Source organism: Schistocerca cancellata, chromosome 4 (assembly GCF_023864275.1).
Source record: "Schistocerca cancellata isolate TAMUIC-IGC-003103 chromosome 4, iqSchCanc2.1, whole genome shotgun sequence".
Classification (NCBI taxonomy): domain Eukaryota; kingdom Metazoa; phylum Arthropoda; class Insecta; order Orthoptera; family Acrididae; genus Schistocerca; species Schistocerca cancellata.
In genome coordinates this window covers 45,316,514-45,343,361 of record NC_064629.1, presented here as the reverse complement: position 1 = coordinate 45,343,361, position 26,848 = coordinate 45,316,514, and the positions used below count along the sequence as shown (strand labels likewise).

The 26,848-nt window shown below is 40.7% G+C and overlaps 1 protein-coding gene across 1 annotated transcript in view; it reads left to right on the top strand.

Annotated features, from left to right (window-relative positions):
* The window catches only part of LOC126184977 (tetratricopeptide repeat protein 39B-like), a 100,069-nt gene that overhangs the window by 32,184 nt on the left and 41,037 nt on the right, over positions 1–26,848 (top strand). Inside the window, exon 5 of the mRNA XM_049927677.1 lies at positions 19,677–19,776. Within this exon, the coding sequence (XP_049783634.1) occupies positions 19,677–19,776 (100 nt within the window). The remainder of the gene's footprint in view (positions 1–19,676; positions 19,777–26,848) is intronic.

Here is a 26,848-nt window from a genome sequence, read left to right as displayed (position 1 = left end):
AAAGGGGTTGTGACCTATAAGAGATCTGGTCAACATTCCTAAGGATGAATTGAAGGATGAGTGGGCTCAGAGAGGGATTGTTTATGTGCAACACAATATACTGAAAAGGGTGGATGGGGATCTCATAAAATATGACTCCTTCAACTGTACCATCAGTAGCATGAAACTCCCAGAGCATATCAAGGCAGATTTCCTTTGTCTAAGTGTATGGCCATATTCCCCAATCCAGTGTGCTGTTTTCAGTGCCAGCACTTTGGGTGCACCCCCATAGGATGTAAGGGTGAAGCCACTTGTGGGGAAATGTGGCAAGGCCGCCAGTGATGGAGTTCGTTGCTTCTCCCCTCTGAAGTGTGTAAATTGGTCTGGGGAGCACCCTGTCTGGAGAAGGGATTGCAGTGTTTTCCTTGAAGAAAGAGAGATACAGGAGATAAAGACATTAAAATGCATCCCATATGGTGAGGCCAAGAAGACCTAGAAGGCCATGCAGCCTCCCACATTCACTACATCATTTGCGTCAGCCCTTAAAAAGTATCTTTCAACAGCCAGTGCACCTATGCAAATGTAGGTTCCTAGTATCTTCACTAATACCTGTGTTTGTCAGTGCACATGTGAAGCTGCAGTTGTTTCAGAGCCCATAGTTCTCCCGAGAATATCAGAAAAAGCAACAGTTGCCACCACTGTGGACTTTTCAGTATGTCCAAAGGCAGAGCCTGGTAAAAAAAATCCAGCACTGCATCCACTATTGTTGCAGTGCTTCAGAGCAAATGGACTAAAAAGTCTACCTGGGGCACCCATCTTGCCCCAAGCCTCAAACTCCACCCACTGTGGGGTCACTGCCGCAGTGGAAGGACAGGGTGAAAGTTCAACCCCTGTGATAAATGGCTCCCATACTACAGTGGAACATGAATGATTTCAGGAATCGTGTGGAGGAACTGCAACTTCTGGCACAGGAACAACCCCTGTGCTTGTGTTTACAGGAAACACATTCAAGGCCACTGATGCCCCTGTGCTAAGGGACTATATCCTCCACTGAAAGAATGACTTGACTGGGGAAAGAGCCAAGGGAGGAGTTGCTATGCTTGTCAATAACACACACCACTCCTCTACTGTTCCTTGGTTGCTGGCCTACAAACAGTAGCTGCACAGTTCATGTGGGTCAGAAGATCACTATCTGCTCAGTTTACTTACCTCTACAGGATGCGATAGACTGTGAGGCTTTCACAGGCATTATTAAGCAACTTCCCAGCCCATTTCTCCTACTGGGTGATTTCAATTTCCATAATGTATTATGAGGCTCAAACTATACTTTTCCGTGGGGTTGAGTCTTGGAGAACTTCACGATGCCTCAGGAGCTGTGCATTCTCAACACAGGCAGTCCCACTTATTTCTCAGTTGCTACTGTGTCATCCTCAGCATTGACCTCTCTTTCTGCACTCGAGCCCTTGCAGGCTCAGCACAGTGGATAGCAACTGATGACCTTCATTCCAGTGACAACTTCCCACTGTGGATCCGCCTACTTAATGGAGGATTGGTTGAACAGAAGCCACCGAAATGGATGGCCAGCAGAACTAAATGGACCCTGTTCAGCCAGCTGGCTGTGTTTGAACACCATGAAAGTGTCCAGGAACGGGTGGACCACATCACACAAGTGATCCATCATGCCCATGACTTCTCCATCCCAAAGTCCTCAGGTCATCTTATAAGGCAACCTGTACCATGGTGGACAGATGATTGCCATTCAGCAATCCGGGACAGGCATGTGGCACTTCGATGTTTTAAATGCTGCCCAACAGCAGACAACCTCATAGCCTTTCGAGTTGTGAGATCCGAGGCTCAACGTGTAATTAAGAGAGCGAGAAAAGGTCATGGAAAGCGTTCCTAGACAGTATCGATGGTTCCACCTGTTCTGCGAATGTATGGGAAGCCATCCAGAGGATTTCTGGTAAACAGTTGTTTACCAATAGCAGCAGTGCTGAAACGAGGGTGTCTCCCAACAATGCCCAGAGACATCGCTCAGACACTGGCAGAGTATTTTGCAAAAACTACTGACATTTTGCTGCTACCGTGTGACTGTAGAGAGGGAAAAGCTGGAATTGGGATCCAACACTTCTGAGTTCTACAACTTCCCTTTCTTCATGTGGGAGCTGGAATCTGCCCTGTCTGAGATGCGTGACACTGCACTCAGTCACGACTTAATTTGGCACTTCGTGCTTCGACATTTGCCTACAGTGTCAAAGGAAATTCTTCTCAAATGTTTTAATTCGACATGGCAGGAAGGTCACTTCCCCAAATCGTGGAGAGGCAATTTTGATACATCTTCTCAAACTAGGAAAGGACTGCATGTGTCCTAGTAGTTATTGGAGTATCGAATTAACGAGCTGTGTAGGAAAGACCGTAAAGCAAATGGTTATCCGTCATGTGGTCTGGTTGTTAGAGGCCAGGCATCTCATTAGCCGGTCTCAGTGTGGATTCCAGAGATTTCGTTCCACTGTCAGCAATCAGACCCTGCTAGAATTGACTGTTCATCAGGCTTTCCTACATAAACATCACTGTATTGGCATATTCTTAGATATCAGCAAGGCATATAACACAACTTTGAGACAAAGTAATCTCACGCAACTGCATCAGTGGGGCTTTCGTGGCCACCTCCCCATCTTCTTTCCTGTCTCAGTGATTTTGTAGGACCTGAGTTGGTGACACTCTGTCAGATCATTTTGAGCGGGAGAATGATGTTCCTCAGAGCGGTGTTTTAAGTGTTACCCTCTTTTCCATAGCCATACACAGTACCATGTCAATGGTAAGGAGTCCTCTACATTGCTCCTTAATTGTGGACAATTTTGCTGTTTCTTGTTCCTCCTCCAGTGCTGCAACAGTGTCCTGTCAGTTGCAACCTACAATGTGGCAGAGTGGGCTGCAAAGACAAAGACAGGTTTTCGGTTTTCTGCAGAGAAAAAGAGAGAGAGGAGGGGGGGGGGGGGGGGGGGAAGAGAGTGGGGTGTGTGTGTGTGTGTGGTTTTTTTTTTTTTTTTCATTTTAATCATTCTCATCATATTTTTAATGTACCTGAGTTGCATATGAGAGACACCATTCTACTCCAAACTATTGTGGTTACCACCTGCTGGACATTAGCTAGAACCCTGAAGGCACTGAATAACGTCAAGTGCCTTAGCCACAGGCCTTGGGGAGCAGACAGGGCATGTCTGCTCCATTTTTATAGGGCTTTTGTGCATCTATTGCTAGACTATGACTGTACAGTGTATGAGTCAGCAAGGCCATTTTGCCTGAAGATTATTGATGCTATCCACCATGAGGGGCTTAGGCTAACTGTAAGTATTTACAGGACCAGCCCATACCCAGCCTCTGTGCTGAGGCTATCTTTCTGCTGGGTACCAGGGCACGTGGGTATCGCGGGGAATGAAAGGGCAGGTCTAGCAGCCAAGGTGGTGTGTTGTGATCCTCAGTTATTTCAGTATGTTATCCCTCTGCATGCTATAGCCTTGCTGTTGAGATCCAGAGTCTTGCATTGGTGGCAGGATGGGTGGCTGGAAGAGACAGACAATAAGCTCTTTCTAGTAAAGCCCACAACATGGCCATGGCATACCTTCTTCTAGTCACATTGACAGGACGAGGTCATCCTTACTCATCTTCTCATAGACCACAGCCCTATGATGTGTGTTTTCTTTCTCTGCCGAGAGGACCTTTCAATGAGTGGTGCTTGCGGTGTACAGATCACTGTGGGCCACATTTTATTGGACTGTGTTTTATTTTCTGACTACTGGGCCACAGCGGATTTGCTGATTGATCTTTCCTCTATTTTAGATAATGTTAAAATGAATATGGTTCAAGTTTTAAAGTTTTGTGAATTTTAGGGAAATGGTTTTAATGCATTAACAGGGTGACTGGCTCACTTTTTTTGCAAGTGGTCAGCCAGTGAAACTTCCCTGTGCATTTCTTTTAGCTCCTTTGTTGTTTTACTTGTGTTTTAGTCTCATGTATAGCTACTTTTACTTTTGCCCCATTGTTTTGGCTTATGTGAGATAATGATTGAGTGGTCAGTTTGAGTGTATGAGTGTGCAACAATTTTAGAGATTTTATCCACATTTATTTGTTTCAGTGAGTATAAGGGCAACACTATATTGTGCACCAAGAATACTGTAGCTCCTTCATGCCTATGCCTACCCTCCAAGAACAAGTAAATGACTCCCTGCAACATTCTGTGTCATCCTGCACCATTGGTCAGAGACAAGCAGCATCTATATCTACATCGGTACTCTGCAAGTCACTGTATGGTGTGTGGCAGAGGGTACTCTGTACCACTACTTGCCGTTTTATTTCCCATTCCACTCACAAATAGATCAACTGTCTATATACCTCCGTAAGAGCCCTAATTTCTTGTATCTTGCCTTCGTGATCCTTATGCACAATGTATGCTGGTGGCAGTAGAATTTTACGGGAGCCAGCTTCAAATGCCGGTGCTCTAAATTTTCTCAATAGTCCTTATTGAGAAGAACATTGCCTTCCCTCCAGGGATTCCAATTTGAGCTCCTAAAACATCTCCGTCCAGCCTGGTGTGGATCCCAAACACTTGAGCAGTACTCAAGAATAGGTCGCACCAGTGTCCTATATGCAGTCTCCTTTACAGGTGAATCATCCTTTCCTAAAATTCTCCCAGTAAACCGAAGTCAGCCATTTGCCTTCCTGACCACAATTCTCACATGCTTGTTCCACCTCATATTGCTTTGCAACATTACGCCCAGATATGACTGGGTCAAGCAGGACACTAGTAATACTGTATCCAAACGTCACAGCATTACAGCAATCGGACTAGGGAATAACTGACCCATGCCAAGGTTGCTGTTGACACCTCAACACAAATTGCTACATTTGGAGTGGTAATGTAATGGGAAGCATGGACTGCTGAGGAATGGTGTCACATTGTATTCAGCGATGAAACACAGCTCTGCACTATCCTGTATGCTCATCATCTGTAAGTATGTCCACAACCTGAGGAGAGGTCCCTTTCTTCCAATATTTTGGTGAGGCACAATTGTGTTATTCGTGGTGTCATGGTGTGGGGAGCCCTGGGATAGGACCTCTGGTCAGGGGCGGTAGTGATTGAGGGACCTCTGACGGCACAACAGTATGTCACGGACAATCAGCATCCTTGTGTGTTACCTATCATGTGACAGTTTTGTGGTGCCATTTTTCAAGAAGACAGTGTTCATCCACACGTGGCATATGTGTCTATGAACTGGCTGCCTGATGTCGAGGTAGTCCTGTGACCAGCAGGGTCCACAAATCTGTGCCTGATAGAATATGTGTGGGACCATCATAGAATGTGTGTGGCACCGTCATGGAGGTCAGCTCCATCCCAGAGTCACTGTATTGTGGATATTGAGGATCAGTACAACAGTTGTGGGATGCTATAGCTTCGGGACACTCATTTCAATCAAATCAGTGTATGTATCTAGACAAGAGGGAGTGCATCATCATACTGATAAGTGGGCTTATACTGCCGTTTTCTTTTTAAATTTGACTCATATTTTGTGAGCACTGAAATAATGTCACATACTCTCTCAGTGAGTGAAGTTTCATTTCATTTCTTCCTCCCCTTCTGGCTGCTTCACTCTTTTTTTGTCAGGCATTGCATATATTATCACTGGTGGTATATCCTAAAACCCTCTCACAGTTATAGAATGATAGTGATTTCCTTTTAACCAATATAGTGCTTCTATATATGACACAGTGTACATCATTTAGAAGGTTAAACTTATTCATAATTTGGCATTGATACAATGCTCCACGAATGAACTATAAGTGTCATTTCACAATATGGAGCAGACACGTTCAGTAAGATCTATATCTGCCAAAATGAAATGCAGCCTGAGTCTATGCAGTTAAGGGACCTACCTATGATACCAACTTTCCATCACTTGCCTAGATGCTGAAGGGATATAATTAGTCCAAAAGTGAAATGAATGTTTGCAGCCTCTGCTCATCAGAAGAAATTCATTTCAGAATTAATGTAACAGATAAATGTTGATCATTGTCTGACTTTGAGGCTAATGGAAGGTAGATCTGATTAACAATGAGATACATTGTCAGGATTTATCAGAATTATTAGAGAAAAACGAACAAATTAAAAAAAAAAATTTTTTTTTGTGCTCACAGAAATTGAAAATTTATCTCCTCCCTCTCCCCTCCTCCACCCTCACCCATTCTTCATTGATAAATTCATAACTTGAATGGCCAGTGGCTTGGAGCTCACTTCAGTATTCATCATCAATGCCTCAGGAAGAGGACTCACTAGGTGTTGCCCAAAAGGAAAACACTAAACAATTAATTACTTCTTCACATATGGTACTCCAACTCACTGGGCAATAGCATTTCTAGCATATTATTCTGAAAAAGGTGTAACCTCTGCTTCCTAGACTTACTTAATGCCATATTTTATTGTCCACAGACTAAGATTATAGTTCAATGTATTGGTCTTTCAATATTTGGGCTACATCCTGGGAAATATGACACTGAATCTATTGGTGCTGCCTCAAGAAGTGCTGTTGTTACACTATGATTTTCTAGATTATGCCAGTTACTTATCAATGGATGAAATGTGCAGTTAAGAAATACATGTTGATGTCAATCCTTTCGTCAGTTTAGTTTTAAAAAATTGCGAGAACTGCATAATCGTAGTCTTCCCTGTGTAGATCAGAGCACAGGCACTCTCGAGCACCTCTCAGTTCACCCTAGGGCAGGCATTAGTATACACCACTCACCAGGTGAACCCAGTTGTGCGCAGTCTGCACATGCACGAGGTGTGTGGGTGTGCTTGTCTGGATGCACTCGTCCAGTGCAGTAGGATTAAATGCGCTATGACTCACTTGCCTCACTGCCCGTACCTCTGTTGTCGTCTGCCCCTGTCCACCTGTAGTGCTGGGTGCACTCCACTGTGGGCATACAAGCTTGAACAGTATTGTGCAGATGGCAATATGCTTGCAAGAAATGTGTGGGTGTTGACTGCACATATTATTTCTTTCTTTATTTACAATTGAGTGATATATTGTGATTTCCATAGCTTTCGTCTGGTAATGAAGCTATCACTGTGATACAAGCTTTCACTTTTATTTAAAAAGAGTGCTTGGTGGGTGGAAGTTGGTACAGGCATTATGTGATGCAACTTTACAGTAATAAAATAGTACATACTGCAGAAAAGTGTAATTACTTAACACTTATCAGCAGGCCAAATAAAAAGTGGCTAGTCAAAGATACCAACAGTTCTAAAAAGTGATTGCTGTTATAAAGTGGCAAAGAAGCTATTGTATTCTAAATTTTCAGTGATTATCTGAAAAATGGCAGAAACCATTAGCATGTATTAAGTGCACTTAGGTGAAAGTGACCAGTCATTTAAGAATTCTATTGTAGATTTGTTATTTCACCAATCTTCCAACGCATTTATACTACTGGAGGTACAAAGGTACAAAGTGCCTTCTTTTCAGGAAATTCCTTAAGTCTGTGACAGAACCATCATTTTACCCAACTGGATCTGTCCTTGTCCACTGCAAAGGATTTCTACAAAAAATATTTTTCTTTGGGTTTTCAAAACTTATTAAGGTACTGAAGTGCCAGCTGCCAAACTTCATTAGTTTTCTAGAGTAACAGTGTCATGGAGAATTAAAATGACTTTAATAGCATGGAAATAATCAAAGGTCCTCAACAATGTTTTTGGCGTGGTTCTGTGTTGCAGTCATAAGTCATGGGCGATATTCTGTGGTTATTTCAATCTGCATTGAGCATTAGCATCCAGCTGTTCATGCACTTACCTCTTTTTTTATATTCGTAACTCACCTGAAAAATGTTCTTAAGTTTCTATTGGCCTGCATACACTCATAAAACACTTCTGTGTTGTAGCTCATACCCTTCTCAGAATAAAAACTAGGAATATGGAAATTATTGTCCAGTATGAAAGACTTAAGTACAATGATTGCAAAGATTATATATTTTGTTTCAGACTAATGCTACTTGTGCGTCTTCATACACCATTTACAGTCTGCACTGAATTAGAACAAAGTCTTTATACTTAAAAATTCTGACATAGGTGTTCACTCTCTGTGGCAGGCAACTTGCCTTACTGTGTGTAGTCTTCATAAAACTGTAGCTAAATTTACCAAAAAGGCATTTAAATTACTTAACAATATATTAAAAAATTCGAAGATGAACTTGTGTGTGTAGCATCAACGACCAACACGGAACATCTGGAAGAAAATGGGACGTCTTCCCACTGCTATTGTGTAAAACATGCCAACAAAGGAATAATGTGTCTAAAATGTGAAACAGTTTACCACTATAAATGTGCAAATGTAAGTTCAAAACAAAAGACTTAGTACTGTTTGAATTGCTGCAAAGACGAAATGCATAAAAATGTAAACAGCAAAGACACTAAAGACAATATTATTGCATTTCTATTAGATGAAATTCATGGGTTAAAACTAAAAAATGATTAACTTAAACAACAGTGCGAATCTCCATTGTACAGTGATGTGGTAACAGAAAATTTGACTAGTAAAAATACAGCCAACAGGACCAGTAACCATTGTCGAAAATGCCAGAAAACTGTGAGAAGTGGTGTTGAATGCACGGAATGTGGAAACATATTTCATTTTAGATGTGGAAAAGTAGATCCCTCACTAAAGGGACAGGAGATAATCATAAAAAACTGGACCTGTGATGATTGTAGGTTGAAAACTATTAGTCCTGAAGTATGTAACATACCTGACTATAATGGACCTGAAGATAATGAAGTCCACAAAATCACATCTGAAGCCAAACACACAAAGCAGAAAAACATGGACTGTGGCACAAATAGTGCAGATGTATTTAAATCGTCAAAAAAGAAACACAGCAAAAAATCTTGCAGCAACGCAGATTTGATGGTACCTGTTTTGAAATTGAATAAAACAAACAATGTGTCAGATGCAACTTACAAAGAACAAGATGGAGCACAGAGTCAATAAATATGAGGAGAAGAAACAACACACATCAGAATCTACTCTGATGGTTTTGTAAGAGGGATGGCTACAAAAATGAAGACCCTGACAACCCAAAAAAACATTAAAATTGAAGGCATGGTGAAACCTGGAGCAAGATTCAACCAGATCCTCACCAACACTGAAGATTGCAGTAATTTGTCAAGGAGTGACTTTGCAGTTCTTATAGGTGGTTCCAATTATGTATACCATAATTAAACAGCTGCAGCAACAACAGCTCTGAAGACTACACTGGGCAGGTTAACAAACACAAATGTTATATTATTTCAAATACCTCATCATTACGATTTAATTGAAGCATCATGTGTAAACAGAGAAATAACCAAAGCTAAAAAATATTTTGAAACAATTTGCAAACAGTTTAAAAATGTAATGCTTTTAGATATTAAGGAATGTATCAGTTGTAACCATGAACCCTCTGACAATTGTAACTGCTCGAGAACTTGTCATACAAGACATGGTCAAGGCCTAAGTGGAATAGGAAATACTGGCCCAGAAAATACTTAGCATGGTAAATAACAAATTTGGAACTTATGTTTCAAAATTCCAGAACCAGTTCAGGGAAACATGTAAGGCTGACCAAGCCTGAAATGTGTCAGACTTGGTCAAAACCAGAAGGGGACACTAAAGTGAGCTGTGCAGCACATCTAGGTGGCTTGACTTTGCTGTATCAGAATGTACGAGGACTAGGCAACAAAATGTGTGAGCTTGAATTAATTTTAAACTGTAACCTTAAGGAGGTTTCTGTGCTGTGTATCAGTGAGCACTGGCTTCAGGGCACTCAGATCTGTGCAGCAAATGTACCAGCTTTTGATTTAGTAAGTAGATTTTGCAGGGAAACTTATAAATGTGGAGGTGTATGCATTTATGTTAGAAGTAATGTTAAATCTAAGGAGGTAAAACTTAGCAAGGTGAAGTGCACAGAAAAAGATTTTGAATGTTGTATTTGCGAACTTACAGACTGTCAAACTGTCAGTGCTTGCATCTATAGGTCCCCATCAGGTGACTTTACCCAATTCTTATATTATATAGATGATCTCTTAAATGAATTGAGAGGCAGGTCAAAATGCACACTACATCTTGGTGACTTTAACATTATTTTTAACAAAAGTAATAAGAACAAGGTACAATTATTAAATCTGTTTAACACATACAACATGCAGCCTACAGTGCAGGAAATTACCAGATATGGGGATGGGTCTGAAACAACACTTGATCAGATATTTACCAACAAACAAAGCTGTGAGTACAGTGTTGAAGCAACAGATACAGGCTTTTCTGACCATATGGCTTTAAAAACGATGATAAGGAATGAGAACAATAAGAATTACAGTCACTGAAAAATATGTTCAAAGAAGACTTATTAATGCAAACAACATAAGGGTATTTAATAGTATGCTAAAAAGAGTGCAGTGGGGCATAGAACAAACTGATGATGCAGACAAAAAGTATGACAGTTTTCTCACTGACTATAAATATTGCTACAATGTAGCATTCCCGTTAAAAAGAATTAAAGTCAGTGAGAAGACAAACCCATGGGTAACACAAGGGATTAAAAAATCAGCAACCACCCTTAGAAACCTAAGCAAACATGCTAAAATAAATACAACAATAAAACCGTACCATAGGAGATATAGAAGGGTCTATAGGAAAGTTTTACAGGCAGCAAAAAGGATAAGCAATGATTCATACATTAATAATGGAAGAAATAAATCAAAATTGATTTGAAAGGTTATAAACAATAGCATAGGAAAATGTAAAACCAATACCCATAATTTCAAAATTAAAAGTGAGCGTAAAGTGATAGAAGATGCTCAACAGATAGTCAATATATTCAATGAACATTATGTGAACATAGCACCGAACCTAATTAAACGTCTGTGCAATTCAAACAATAAAAACATAAAAGTACCAACTTGTGAAAAGACAATGTTTCTGTACCCAGTAACAGAATGTGAAGTTACAAATGCTATTAATAAACTAAAAAATAAAATGTCTTGTGGTATTGACGGAATTCCAGACAAGGTAATCGAACATAGTTCTACCAGTATAGATACTCACCTAACTGACATTATTAATACTTCTTTCAGGACAGGGGTGTTCCCATCAAAACTAAAACTCTCCATAATAAAGCCATTTCACAAAAAGGATAGTATAGCTGACATAAATAAATAATTGTAGGCCAGTGTCATTATTGTCAGGTTTCTCTAAAGTAAAATACTAACTAATGCTCAAAATGGGTTTACAAAGAACAGATCCACAGAAACGGCAGTCTTCCAATTCATGAAAATAGTTATAAATGCCTTGGACAAGAACAAATTAAGCTGTGGAATATTCTTAGATTTATCTAAAGCATTTGATTTAATCAACCATGACTTAGTGCTTATGAAACTAGAATGTTATGGGGTCCGGGGACTTGCCGTCAAATGGTTCAAGTTTTATCTCTCTGATAGACAACAGAAAGTACAAATATGTCATGAAGGCAAAGAGTATCTTTCAGATTTAAAAAAAAACTAGCTATGGAGTGCCCCAGGGTTCTGTGTTAGGCCCTTTGTTGTTCTTGGTGTACATAAACAATTTGCCAAACCATCTGACAGTTGCAGAAACGGTGATGTTCGCTGATGACACTAGAAGAAGAGTAAAAGCTTAGTTAGGGAACTATGTTATTGCACAAGCTCCATACACAAAATTCCTCAGTATATGGATGGATGAGCACTTGAGGTGGAAAAAGCATCTAGAAGTTTTGAGTAAAAAAATTAAGTAAATGCTGCTATGTGCTAAGGATACTTCGGGAATACTGCAACACTGAATCATTGCTGTGTGCCTATTATGCTTACATGAACAGTTTGCTTAGATATGGTGTGAACTTCTGGGGAAATACAGGTGTGGCAAAACAAGCTTTCAAACTTCAAAAAAGGGCTATTAGACTAATGAAAGGGCTTCCCTGCGGAGTGCCATGCAGGGAAATATTTAAAGAATTTAAAATAATAACTCTTCCTAGCTTATACATCTATGAATGTGTTTGCTTTCTGAAAATTCACCAGGAATTTTCAACATTAAATAATCAGGTTCATAACCATGAAACAAGGAACAGGGATGATTTTCACAGAGACACCCACAAAGGAGCACTCTACCAAAAAAGTGTAAACTACCAGCCCAGAATACTTTTTAGTGCATTGCCTTCTACAATAAAGAAAATTAAAGAATTTCATAAATTCAAGGTAGATCTTAAACAATTTTTACTAACACATATTTATAGCATTGAAGAATATCTCAATATGGAAAAGTAATATTATTTATATATAATGATATAAAATATTTGTATTTATTATCCAAGTTTTTGAAACAAATTAAAGATAAGAAACTATATTGTAACTGACTACATCCATACAATGTATATTGTTAACGGATGAATAAAGAGATTGATTGATTATTTCCATGGAAAAAGGTTATTTAGTAACATCTTTCAGGAGTCGTTCATTTTAGCATGGATGTCCTTATTATACAGACAGACTGTTGGTCTTCACATTGTGTCAAAAACTGTTACCAACACCAGTCCCAGTTTATTTATTTAAACAAACAAATTATTGGAGATTATATTGGTGAAATGTGGGGAAAAATTGTAATTCAGAAGGGTGGGGTATTGTAAAGCAGTCAAAATATCCAGCCTTCTCCATGTAATAAATTCAGTATCTGTAGTATCAGGTAAAGTACTGACACTAGCTATAAACAAAATTTCTGGACTTGGATCTTCAACTGTTCTAAATCAACATTAAAGAAACAACAGAGTTCAGCTGACTGTCCAGCTGAATACATAAGAGTATAATGTGTAGCTTATGGTGTAGATCCCATAGGGCATCTAATAGAGGGAGCAAGCAAGTGCATTGTACGAGTTTTGAGTGTAATCAAATCCAAAGTCAAAAGCCAAAGTTGTCATGTGCAAAGCATAAACAGTCCAAAGTGTGACCAAAACAGTATAGAACCATAACCATCAAACTATTGTGTATGACAAATACTCAAATAGAGGTCATCAGCTACGTGAGCACCTCCAGGGGCCTCACCACTCTGTGGTGAGTTCTGCATGCCCATCCTCATGCTATTCTTTTTCCCCTTCCTTGGATAACATATCTTGGATATTTTCAGCAATGCCTGTTGCAGTTTTGATAGCCCAGCATTGGAACAGTCCCTCGTGTTTTCCCTTCTGTCCTCACCTTCCATCTCCTACCCTTTGTCTGCTTCGGTTTTTGACGTTTCTCTTTGTTTCTTCTTTCTTCCTGTGCACTCCCAAAGGCCACCCCATGCGTTTGACACATAACAGGTGAATGGGTTACATGTAATTCCCAGCCCCAGGTCAAAAGGTAGGGTTTGCACATACCCCCTGGTTCGGGCCAGGCCCGGGGAAAGGTGACTGCCAGAGGTATTACCTTCCCAGTTGCCGGTTGGTCTACATGTCAGGAGTTGTGTACAACTAAGGTGGGCGAGTCCCCTCTGAGAGGGGGAGGGGCCCTTGGAAGGAGCATGCCATCAGAGATGCTGGCAATCATGATGGACTTTTTCACAATGAGCCAATCACCATCTCAGCCCATGTTTACTAAATGTAAGCGGAATGAGGAGAAAGATTCAAAGACTCTCCCAGCTGCACCTTGGGTCCTCATGGTATTTCATACTGAAGGACATCAATCCATTGCTATGGTTATCCATTTATTATTCAGAAAGGTGTTGATACAATTGCAGGCCCTGTGAAATCCTCCTCTCACTTACGTAATGAGACTTTTCTTCTGAAGTCCAATTGTGATTTTTAAGCCCAACAACTGCTTACAGCTTCGCTCCTCCACAGCTGTCCTATCTGTATCAACGTCCATCAAATGCTGAATTCTCTGCATGGTGTTATTTACACTCAGCTGCTTGATGGTCTGACCAAGGGAGAAATCCAAACTTATCTCTCTCTCTGATCAGGGCATTACTGCTGTCTGTAGGATAATGAAAGAGGTTGATGCAACCTCAGTGCCTACATCCGCTCTTTTTCTGATGTTTGATTGAGTAATGTGTTCCTTGAAAATCAAAACAGGCCATGAAGTCATCACGGTCTGACCTTATATTCCAAACCCAATGTATTTTTTACCGGTGCCAACATTACAGCCACGCTCACATGCCTTTTCAAAACATGGCCAAATGTGTTACTTGTGGTAGGGATGCTCACGAGGATGATTTCCCACCTCCTCCCCACTGTATCAATTTTGTCAAAAAGCCTGCATTTTCCCATCCAGCACGTACAGTACCATTCTTGCTACACCTCGCTCCATGAACGACATGGCCATGCATACTTGTTACCTCTAATTCAGTGCTGCAGTTGTAAAATTGCTGAGTATCACAGTAGCATCCCAGTCTCCTACTCCTACAGCCACCAAATCTTTCCTTCATACGTACAGTTGCATTTGGGCAGATGGCATGTATCTCAGATGCTGGTGTGAAGCCACTGTCATACCCACACCTAAGCGCAGTAAGGACAAACACCTTCATTCTAGCTACTGCCCCATTTCTCTCACCAACTGTGTTTGAGAGTTGATGGAACATATGATTCATGGCCAGCTGGTATGGTGGCTTGGAGTCTCGCAGTCTACTGACCAATGCACAGTGTGGATTTCGAACATGTCGTTCTGCAGTTAACCATCTCATCTCTTTGTCAACCTATGTCATGAACAGTTTTCTGCAAAACACCAGACAGTGGCCATGTGTTTTGATTTGGAGAAAGCATATGGCACATGCTGAAGGACTGATATCCTCCGTAGTCTATACATGTGGGGCTTCCGATGCCACCTGCCCCATTTCCTTCAGGAATTTTTAAAAGACAGAGTTTTCACGGTACGTGTGGGTTCGGACTTGTCAGACACCTGTATCCAGGAGAACTGAGTGCCTCAAGGCTCCATCGTGAGTGTCATCTTAGCTATAGCCATTAACCCTATTATGGCCTGTCTCCTACTAGGCATCTCTGGCTCCCTTTTCACCAGCAACTTTGCGATCTGTTGCAGTTCTCCACAGACTTGTCTCCTTTAGCGGCATCTTCAGTGATGATGTCTTGATAATTGTTATTCATGGGGCATCAACAGTCGCTTTCGCTTTTCCACTGACAAAACTGTTTGTATGAATTTTTGGCAGCACAGTGGGTTTCTTCCACTGTCTTTACATCTAGGATCTGTTGCTCTTCCATTTGCTGGAACTGAAAAACTTCTGGGGCTCATGCTTGATAGAAAACTTTCTTGGCCCTCCTACATGTCTTACCTGGCCACACGCTGTACCAGGTCCCTCATTGTCCTGTGTGTCCTAAGCAGTACTTCGTGGGAAGCGGATCAGACCGTGCTCTTCTGTGTGTATGAATCCATTGTCTATTTGAAACTAGACTATGGGTGTTTCCTTTATTCATCTGCATATCCGTCCACCTCATGCCATCTTAATACAATCCACCATTGTGGAATATGTTTGGTCACTGGCCGCGTTTAAACCAGCCTGGTTGAGAGTCTCTTTGCAGAAGCTGCCGAACTACCACTGTCATACCAGCACGATGTTCTCCTCAGTGGATACATATGCCATTTGCCTGCCATGCCCAGCCACCTATTCTGTGCTTTCTTTTCTGATTACTCCATTGACCACCAGTACGGGGTGTGTCATTCTTCTCTGTTACCTCCCAGAGTTCACTTTCAGCTAGTGCTCTGGAAGCTTAACTTTACGCTTCATGCCATGTTCCCGATGGGTGCGAACTCTTCACTGTTTTGGCTTCGTGCAGCAGCCTGTGTTCATCTTGGCCTTCATTCTCTTCCCTAGGAAACTTCTTTGGATTCAATTTATCTCTGTAAGTTTCTCAACTTCACACACAACATAGCTATAGCACCTCCGTGTACTCTGATGGCTCTAATACTGATAATGGTGTCGGGCTTGCCTTTGTCATTGACACTGAGCATTTTTGATATTGGCTTCCAGAACGTTGCTCAGTATTTACAGCATAGCTCTTCGCCCTCCATCAGGCCACACAGTCCATCCAGTGGCACAGGATTTTTAATTGTCTTTGCTCTGATTCTCTCAGTGCACTTTTTAGCCTGTGTGTGCTGTACTCAGTCCATGCCTTAATGCAAGGAGTCCAAAAAGCTTCCACTTGGTTGCTGTTGAGGGAACCACTCTGACGTTCCTGGTCGCATCAGTCTGATGGTAAATGAAGCTGCTGACGCTGCTGCCAAGGCTGCAGTCCTCCTACCTTGGCCTGCCTGCTCTTCCATTCCTTTGGATGTTTGTGTTGCCTTCTGTCAGCAGATGGTGTCACTTAGGAATCACCACAGGTCTTATCTTCACAGGAATAAGCTCCAGGAAATTAAACCTCTTGCCAGCCTCCTCTCAGCCCCCTCGCCCTGAGGAGATCATTTTAGTTGGGTTGTGTACTGGGCACTGTCTTTTAGCCATCACCTTTTTTGAAACAGTGATCCCCCACCCCTTTGTGCTCATTGTCATGAACCTTAAACAGTTTGCCATTTCCTGACCGAATGCCCTTTTCTAAACTGCTTACATTCTAGTGTATGTTTGCAGTCTGAGTTATCAGCCATTTGAGCAAACAACATGCTGGCTGTTGACCGTGTTTTACTTTATATCCATTGTAGCAATATGACAAAGAACATTTAATCTTTGATTTGGAATCTCCGCTGTCTGTGTGGCATTTTTTTGTGGACCTTTCTTCAAGAGGAAGACCTTGTTTTTAGCTTTCTTTCCTTCTATTGGTTGGGCTTAATGTATAGTCACTTTTAACTTCTTTTTCTTATTAATGTCGTAAGGTCCTGACATGGGCACTTATGACCTCAGTTGTTCTCATGCCGTAAGAAAAAAGGAAAAAAACCTAGGTGAACTTCTGATTCAGTAACTGCATTACATGGCCCCATGGGAAGGTTATATGGCAGTAGAGTGTAGAGTGAATCTGTACCTTCTCATAAATTTTGTTACTCATATTGCTATCATCTTCAGGTGGGGTTACAGAACTCAGGCTAGATGTTTTTCATGCACCTGCAAGCCTTCATTCCTTTGGAACATTCCTTTACAGCCATTGTGTTTGTTTGATGATGATGTTTGGTTTGTGCGGCGCTCAACTGCGTGGTTATCAGCGCCCGTACAATTACCCAATCTTTGCTCAGTCCAATTTCGCCACTGTCCTGGATGATGATAAAATGATGAGGACAACACAAACACCCAGTCATCTCGAGGCAGGTGAAAATCCCTGATCCCACCAGGAATCGAACCCGGGACCCCGTGCTCGGGAAGCGAGAACGCTACCGCGAGACCACGAGCGGCGGACCACAGCCATTGTGTGCAGCAGCCGTGACACTCTAATAGCTCCACCCAGGCAAGGTGTGACTTGGGGCTAGAATGAGAAACATTAATGTGGTGGTGTTGGTGTTGGTATTGGGTATACTGAGTGTAGAATTGTTCTACTTCACAACCAGTACCACACCTTTCCAATGTGGGAACTTTGACATTTAAAGCTCCAAGTGTGTTGTACATCCTTCATTGCAGTGTTGTACTCTCACATAACGCTAACGTGATATATAGGATAGTGAAGCATAAAAATTGTACATTCTAGATGTATTAAGTACGTAGTTATATGTGGCAAAATATTTCCGTGCGAGGTAAAAGTAACATGACTCAACAGAGCAATATTTATCGTGAAACATTATATTGCGAAACAACTGTGTGTAACCTGAGAAAAATCTGGAGCAAAGCCATCTAACAATAATTTTCTCAGTTCACAGACAAAATGCTACTACACTAATGCAAACATTATTCTGGTAGTATACTTCCAGCCTATGTGGAACCTTTTAAATATTTCTGGAACATGTTAACTGGCTGTAACTGGAACATTGTAACCTCTTACTCATAATTAATAATTTTAACTCGTTCACAGCATGTATCATATACACTATGTGATCAATAGTACCAAGACATGGACTTCGAACATGGTCAGGTGATTTGGTGTCACTTGTGTCATACACATGTACACGAGATTTCAACACTGCTAAGCATCCCTAGGTCCACTGTTTCTGATGTGATAGTGAAGTGGAAATGTGAAGGGACACGTACAGCACAAAAGCATACAGGCCAACCTCATCTGTTGACTGACAGAGACCGCCGACAGTTGAAGAGGGTTGTAATGTGTAATAGGCAGGCATCTATCCAGACCATAACATAGGAATTCCAAATTGCATCAGGATCCACTGCAAGTACTATGACAGTTAGTCAGGAGGTAAGAAAACTTGTATTTCGTGGTTGAGCGCCTACTCATACGTCACACAACGGGTAAATGCCAAACCACACATCACTTGGTGTAAGGAACATAAACATTGGATGATTGGCCAGTCTCAATGTGGTGATCTGATGATAGGGTGTGGGTATGGCGAATGCCCGGTAAACGTCATCTGCCAGCGTGCATAGAGCCAACAGAAAAATTCGGAGGAGGTGGTGTTATGGTGTGGTCATGTTCTTCATGGAGGGGGCTTGTACCCCTTGTTGTTTTGTGTGGCAATATCACAGCACAGGCCTACATCAATGTTTTCAGCACCTTCTTGCTTCCCACTGTTGAAGAGCAATTCGGGGATGGCAGTTGCATCTTTCAACATGATCGAGCACCTGTTCACAAAGCACGGTTTGTGGCGGAGTGGTTACGTGACAATAACATCCCTGTGATGGACTGGCCTGTACAGTGTCCTGACCTGAATCCTATAGAACACCTTTGGGATGTTTTGGAACACTGACTTCATGCCAGGCCTCACCAACCAACATTGATAGCTCTCCTCAGTGCAGCACTCCGTGAAGAATGGGCTGCCATTCCCCAAGAAACCTTCCAGCACCTGATTGAATGTGTGCCTGCGAGAGTGGAAGCTGTCATTAAGGCTAAGCATGGGCTGACATCATACTGAATTCCAGCAACACCGATGGAGGGTGCCAGGAACTTGTAAGTTATTTTCAGCCATGTTCCCGGATACTTTTGATCACTCAGTGTATGTCATGATTTCTTTCTGTTTTATTCATTTATGGTATGTGTGAGAAAACACTGTTTATTTATCTTCATGTGAGCTATTCTAGTGTAATAGTATCAGTTAAACTGCTTCTTAGTATCTGCCTTTGAGTGTCAAATATTTCAAATTCTTTGTCAATTTGAAAACACACTCCCATAAACCAAAAAATCCTGTGACGATGTGCATTGCCCTTATTGATGTACACACAGTGTGTCTAGTTACACCAACCTGGTAAGCAACCCCACACTCTGGAACAGAGTTCCAGTATTGATGATGCAAGAATTTTACATGAACACTTTCCTACAGTCTTGAAAAATGAGCCAGTGTATTATGTAAGTATCTGATGTTATATTTGTACAACTGTTTCTCGGTTGTTGCTTTCTCGTGCTTAACAGCATCATCACACAGTTATTTTCCATTGAGTCCTAAATGAACAATATGAACAGTAATTGTTCCATCACATTTCTCTGTAGCATGCCCAAAAAGTTTATGTGCTTATGAGGAAATTACTAATTGCCATAATCCGTTCTCTATATTTATTATGTCATTACATTTTAATTTTTTAAAATTCTTTCTTTGTTTTCAGAGAGTGTGCAAACATTCTGCATACTAGAAAGTGGAATAATGAATCCTATAAAGTTCATTTTGAGAGTGGTGTTCGTATGGGAATTGGAGCCTTTAATTTGGTAAGTACTGCACAACATTAAAATTAACAGTGTATGCCACTGATCTGCTCATCAGTGCCTCCTATACAATGCACAGCATTTGATTGCTGACTTCAAAAGTTACAAATAGTTATCTCATCTGGAAACCTACTGTGTGAGGTGACAAGTGGTTGATGGAGGTTAGTCTCAAATTGAGGGATTTCTGCAGTTTATCAATCTCCCTATGGCTCAAGATGGAGCTCAAGATGGGCTCTTCAACAAGCCACCAATGATTCCTCTCTCTGTCTTTGCCTGAGAGAGAGAGAGAGAGAGAGAGAGAGAGAGAGAGAGAGAGTGACACTCTGTCTCAGCCTGTCACAGTGCTTCCATCCTCTGAGGCATCAAGTGATTATCCTCCTACACTCCCACTGGTTGAGGTCTGTAGGTGAACCTTTGCTAGGCACCTGTTCCTCAGCAGTTCTCCACTGTGGGAAATCTCCCAGGCTATCAACTTAGGCCTAACAAATGGCAACAGAATAGGAAAGATGATGAAATGGAATACTGACACACTGAAAATCCCTGATGAAGTAGAAAAATACCAAGTAACATGAAGCAGAAAGTTGATTAATTAAGAGACCACAGTAAGAGTAGGCAGAAGTTGGAGCAGGATTGAAAAAACCATTAAAGATGCTGCAGAAGAAATAATAGGCAGAAGAAGGAACAGAAGAACCCAGGAATGGTTTGATGAAGATTGCAAGTCAGCAATAGAGGAAAAGAATAGGGAAAGAACAAAAGTGCTGCAGAGAGAAACCAGAAATAATGTGGAACAATATAGAGAATTAAAGGGAAGAGCTAACAGACTGTGCAAGAGAAAGAAAAGAGAGTGGACTAAGAAGAAATTTCAAGAACTAGAAGAGTTAAAGGAAGAAAGTGAAATAAGACAGTTCTATCATGCTGCAGGCAAAATAAAGAATAGATTCTAGCCAAGAATAATGGCACATTCCAGTTGTTGTAACGGCGACCGGAAGGGTCGTGGGGTAGTAGGTAGTAGTGACGGAAACGTGGCGGGACCCTCGGAGTGGCCCGCGAACAACAACACGACGGGAGAGGATGGACACGATCAATGGAGGACCTTACGACACAAGAAGAACAGACAACAGAGTAACGAACCAAACAAGACAACCACGTCCACTGGAATAGAAACACAAAGTCAGTATGCTATCTGAGACTATATGTCCTGAGATGCAACGCAATCTCAGACTGCTGGCTGAGCGCAAGGCCAGCGCTTAAGTATGCTATCGGGGGCACTGCTATTGGCCGCTGGGACCACGTGTTCCACTGTGGTGCCCTCGCACTAAAAGCGGGCCAGGAGGCGTGCGCCACCACAGCTTACGGCGCGATGGTGCAGAGACCTCTACGGGTCTTAGACGTCCGTGACGTCTGGCGCAGATTCAAATTCCGTGGCACGCGGTACCAGACCAGTAAAGATGGGAAAATGACAAGAGAGGAAGAACAGATAGTGAGAAGAAGGGCAGAGTATTTCAAAGATACAATAAGCATCAACCTAGAATACGAAGAGACAGCTGCACAGGAGGAAAGAGTGGAGCTGGAAGTAGCCAATGATGCCAATGAGGCAAGAAAGCCAACTCTACAAGAGATCTCACAGGCTTTGCACGAGTCAAAAAACAATCGAGCCCCTGGGGAAGACAGCGTAATCCCTGAATTAATAAAAATTGGTTGTGAGGCTGTAATAAAGAAACTGCACACATTAATATCAGATATATGGGAAACAGAAACTATGACAGATAAGTAGAAAACTGGAATAATCCCCATTTAGAAGAATGGGGGCAGAACAGCATGTGAAAACTATAGAGTATAACACTCCTAAGCACAGCTTATAAGATATTCATAGCTATATTAAGTGAAAGGATACAGAAGTATGCAGAAGACATACTAGGGGAACACTAGTGTGGCTTTCGACCAAACAGAGGAATAGCTGATCAAATATTTGTGAAAAGACAAATGGTGGAAAAGTTCCGTGAATATGGTATAGATCTGCATTTCTTATTCATTGACTTCAAACAAGCCTTTGACAGCATAAACTGGCAAGGCCTATACAGAGTACTGGAAGAAGTTGGTATATGTGCTAAACTAACAAGAGTAATCAGAATGACAATGACAGAGACAAGAGCAAGTGAAAGCTTTGACTTTAATAAAGGCTCGAAGCAAGGTGATAGTCTCTCCATTGTCCTATTCAGTATAACCTTACATTGTGTAGTAAATAAAATCAACAAAAGAGGCACCATATTTATGAAAACTAGCCCGATACGTGCATACGCTGATGACATTCCTATAGTAGGAAGGAATATCGATACACTCAAAGAAACATACTTGGCAATGGAAACAGAATCCTTAAAAACTGACCTCATAATAAATAAAAACAAAACAAAATATATGATAATGTCACAATCTGTGGCCAGAAGAACCCCTAAAGACCTAAACATCAATGGGAAATGCTTCAAAGGAGTGTCCCCTTTTAACTACTTGGGAGACCTAATAACAAATGACAACAGTGTTGGAAAGGCTATAATGGGAAGAATACAAGCAGGAAGCAGAGCTTACTTTGTAAATATGCAACAGTTCAGAAATAGCCTTGTTACAAGAAAAACAAAACTGCTGATATATGCAGGTAACTCCCTAGCCCACCCAGCTGTCGCATACAGGTTAGAAGAACGGACAGTGACAGAACACGATAAAAATGCACTACGAACCTTTGAGCGGAAAATACTATGCAAAATCTACGGTCCAATAAGGGAGGAAGAAGACTGGAGAATATGCTACAATGCCGAATTAAGAGTGTTAATACAACGTAGAGACATAATAAAATTTGTGAAATAACGGTGAATATGATGGCTGAGACTCGTGAGAAGAATGGCAGAGGATAGAATTCCAAAGAAAATGATGAAAGGTGGGATCCACTCAGCTAGGCAGAAAGGGAGACTTAGAAGAAGATGGATTGATGACATAATAGTGGATCTCATCAGTACGGGAGTCCGGGGTGGAAAAGAGCAGCAAATAACCAATAAATGTTTAGGAAGATGGTTGAAGAAGCCAAGGATAACCAAGGGCTATAGCGCTACTGAAGAGAGGAGGAGGAGAAGAAGAAGCAGCAACTTAGGCCTGTACTGAGCGACTTGCTGTGGGAGCAGTCTCCCACCAAGCAGAGGGAAAAAATTTTGTAATCCGCTATTTTCAATTTCCTTCAGACAGTGGCCACCTGAACTTTTTAATGTGTGGCATAAAATAGGTGAATCTAGACACTTTTCCTTGGGAAATGAGTTATTTCAGGACACAATTCCATTTTGCTACTTTGTAGGAATGTAACCAGAGCTTTCTGGTACATTATCACTTTCAGCCTCCAAAAACCTTGAGATATAGTGCATTAACCAAAAACTGTGCTTTATATTTGTAACTTCATTGAACTGAAACATGATATAACAGCAAGCAACATAGCATCAAGTTTGTCATCATAAATTAAATATGCATTCAGGAAATATGCCATTAGTTTATACTCAAATTTAAAGGATGTCTCAAATATTGTTTCAGGATGTTTTCCATGACTAAATCAACTGACAGTTCATTTTGTAATATAAATCAAATGTAGGGTTACCTTCAGGGGAGAACTGGACAGAACTGAAAGAATAGTTTTGCATCAGGTTGAGAACAAACGTATTCTAAAACTGAGAGACAGCTGTGTATATCAAAGAATAGAGCTTTGCCAACTCCTGAATTTTTCTCATTGTAATTGACAGTGTTGCCGTTATAATTGACATTTAGTGTTGCCGTTGGCAGTCTCTTGGTTTTTCCAGTCAAATTAATCACATCTTTCACCGAGTGAAAGCGTAGCAGCAAGCACAGGATTCGTATTCTGATGTATTTTAAATCTTTTGTTTTCTCTGTCTTGTTTTATGTCCTAAATTAATACCAATACTCAAGCCAAATGAAAATATTGTTGTCATATCTTACTTCCAGCCATCAGTCTTCACTTTTTTGTCCCAATTGATGTTTACTCCGTATGCCTTATTTTTTGATGTGTTTCTTCATTTTCATACTTTCATTCTCTTTGATTCTTTTGGTGATAAAACTTTTTTATTGAGGTTCACTTATGGGGGAAAAAATAAGTAACATAGAGAAACAAAATTTTGGGACTGCATCTAATTAGGTAACATATTTAAGTGAGTAACATTGCAAGATCACAGGTTAATGTAAGCACGAGATAGGCCATTGTAAACGTGCTTGTTGCACTTGGTCAATACAGGGACGGATAATGCTATTTGTGGATGACGCTGGAGTTGTTGTCCGATGATGTCCCATATGTGCTCGACTGGAGACAGATCTGGTGATCAAGCAGGCCGAGGCAGCATGTTGGCACACTGTGGAGCCATGTTGGTTTACAGCAGCAGTATGTGGGTAAGCATTATCCTGTTGGAAAGCACCCCCTGGAATGCTGTTGATGGATGGTAGCACAACAGGTTGAATCACCAGATTGACATACAAACTTGCAGTCTGGGTGCTTGGGATAACCTCAAGAGTGCTCCTGCTTTCATAAGAAATTGCGCCCCAGACCATAGCTCCAGGGATAGGTCTAGTGTGTGTCTTACTTAGCACACATGAAGGTTGGTTGCAGGCCCTAAATTGGCCTCCTCCTAACCAACACACTGCCATCACTGGCACCGAGGCAGGAACAGTTTCATCAGAAAACACAACAGACCCTGATCTGGCCCTCCAATGAGCTCTCACTTGATGCCATTGAAGTCACAAATGGCGGTGGTTTGGATTCAGTGGAATGTACATTGCCACACACATGGTGTGTCATTTTCTATTTACGTTACTGGGGCTGTTCTCTGATTCGATGGAATGTGTACTACCACTCTTAGAACGTGTAACATGTGGAGCTCCATTTTTACAATCTCCTTTGGCAGTAATATAATTGATGGAGGGGCTTGAGAACAGGGCATGAAAGAATCTACATTATTGCTTTACAATTCACGTCTAAGTTTTTCGTGAGGGTTTACAGAACCACTTTCGGGCTATTTCTCAACCATTCCACTCTCAGATAGCAAATGCGGGGAAAAGAAGAATGTCTAAATCTTTCTCTGTGAGCTCAGATTTCTCTTATTTTATTACGATCGTTTTCTTATGTAGGTGGGAGTCAACAAAATATTTTCACATTCGTTGGAGAAAGTTTGTGATTTAAGTTTTGTGAAAAGATCTTGCTGCAATGAATAACCTTAGCTCGCATATTGTATCCATGACCCTCTCCACTATTTCACAATGTTACAAAATGGGCTGCCCTTCATTGAACTTTTTCGATGTCCACTGTCAGTCCTATGTGGTAAGGATCCTACACCATGCAGCAATACTCACCATGCAGCAATACTCCAAAAGAGGATGGAAAAATGTAATGTAGGCTGTCACTTTAGTAGATCTGCTGCATCTTCCAAGTGTTCTGCCAGTAAAACACAGTCTTTGGTTTGCCTTCCCCAGCAACATTTTCTTTGTGATGGTTCCAATTTAAATTGTTCATAATTGTAATCCCTAGGTATTTAGTTGATTCAACAACCTTTAAATTTGTACTATTTATCATGTAACTGAAATTTAACAGATTCTTTTCAATAGTCATGTGGAGGACTTAACACTTTTTATTGTTTAGGATCAACTGCCGCTTCACATACTGTACATATATCTTGTCTAAATCATTTTGTATTTCTTACTGATATTCTGACTTTGTTAGAGGTAAACAACAGCATCACTTTCAAACAATCTGAGGACTGTTCACAGTGTCTTCCAGATAGTTTATGTAGATTAGAAACAGCAGGGGTACCTACAACACTTTCTTGAGAATGCCAGTTATCACTTCTTTGTTACTCAGTGACTTCCCATCATTAGCTTTGAATTATGTCCTTTCTAATGGGAAATCATATATCCAGTAACACAACTGAGATGATACTTCATGAGTGCACAATTTGACTAGAATTCACTGTGACGAACAGTGTCAAAAGTCTTCTGGAAATCTAAAAATATGGAATCAACTTGAGTTCCTCTGTCAATAGCACTAATCACTTTATGTGAATAAAGGGCCAGTTTCTTTCTTTTTTTGCCACAAGAATGATATTTTTCTGAATCCATGCAGACTACGTGTGAAAAGATTTTTTAAAATTTTTTTATTTTGTATTATTTTTTATGTTCCAAAATCTTACTGCAAATTGATGTCAGTGATATGGATGTATAATTCAGTGGATTACTTCTATTTGGTGTGATCCATGCATGTTGCCAGTCCTTAGGCATGGATCGTTCCTCAAGCAGGTGATTGGATAAGATAGTAAAATATGGAACTATTACATCAGCATACTTCGAAAGGAACTTAATTATTATTCAGTCTGGACGAAAGGACTTGCCTTTATTGACTTCAGTTGTTTTGCTACACGAAGGGTATCTACATTCAAGTTATTTGTGTTGACTGTTGTTCTTGATTTGAATTCTGAAGTATTTACTGCATCATCTTTGATAAAAGAATTTCAGAAAATCTTGTTTGGTAACTGCTTTAATGATTCTGTAGTTACCACTGCTACTGTGCAGTCAAGGTATTGATTGTGACTTGTCACTGGTGTACTTTACATATGATCAGAATCTCTTTGGATTTTCTACCTGATTTTGACAGTGTTTCATTATTGACCCTATTAAAGACATCATACATTGAAGTCCATTGGTAAATTTTGAGCTTCTGTAAAACATCAATTGATATGTCATCAGTTGATATTTCACATTCTTTTAACTCTGGCATTCTTTTTTCGTTGCTTCTGCAATAGCATCCTGACCTGTTTTTTGTACTGTAGAGGATCTGTTCTTTTTCTTATTAATTTCTTTGCTGTGAATCCTTTAATTGCCAACAATATTAATTCTTTGAATTTAAGCCATGTCTGATCTAAATGTACATAGTTAGTTTGGAAATAATGAAGACTGTCTCTTAGGAAGATTTCAAATAAATTTTATCTGCTTTTTTTAAATACATATAATCTAGTTGTCAGAAAAGTTCCAGGACAGGTTTTTTAAA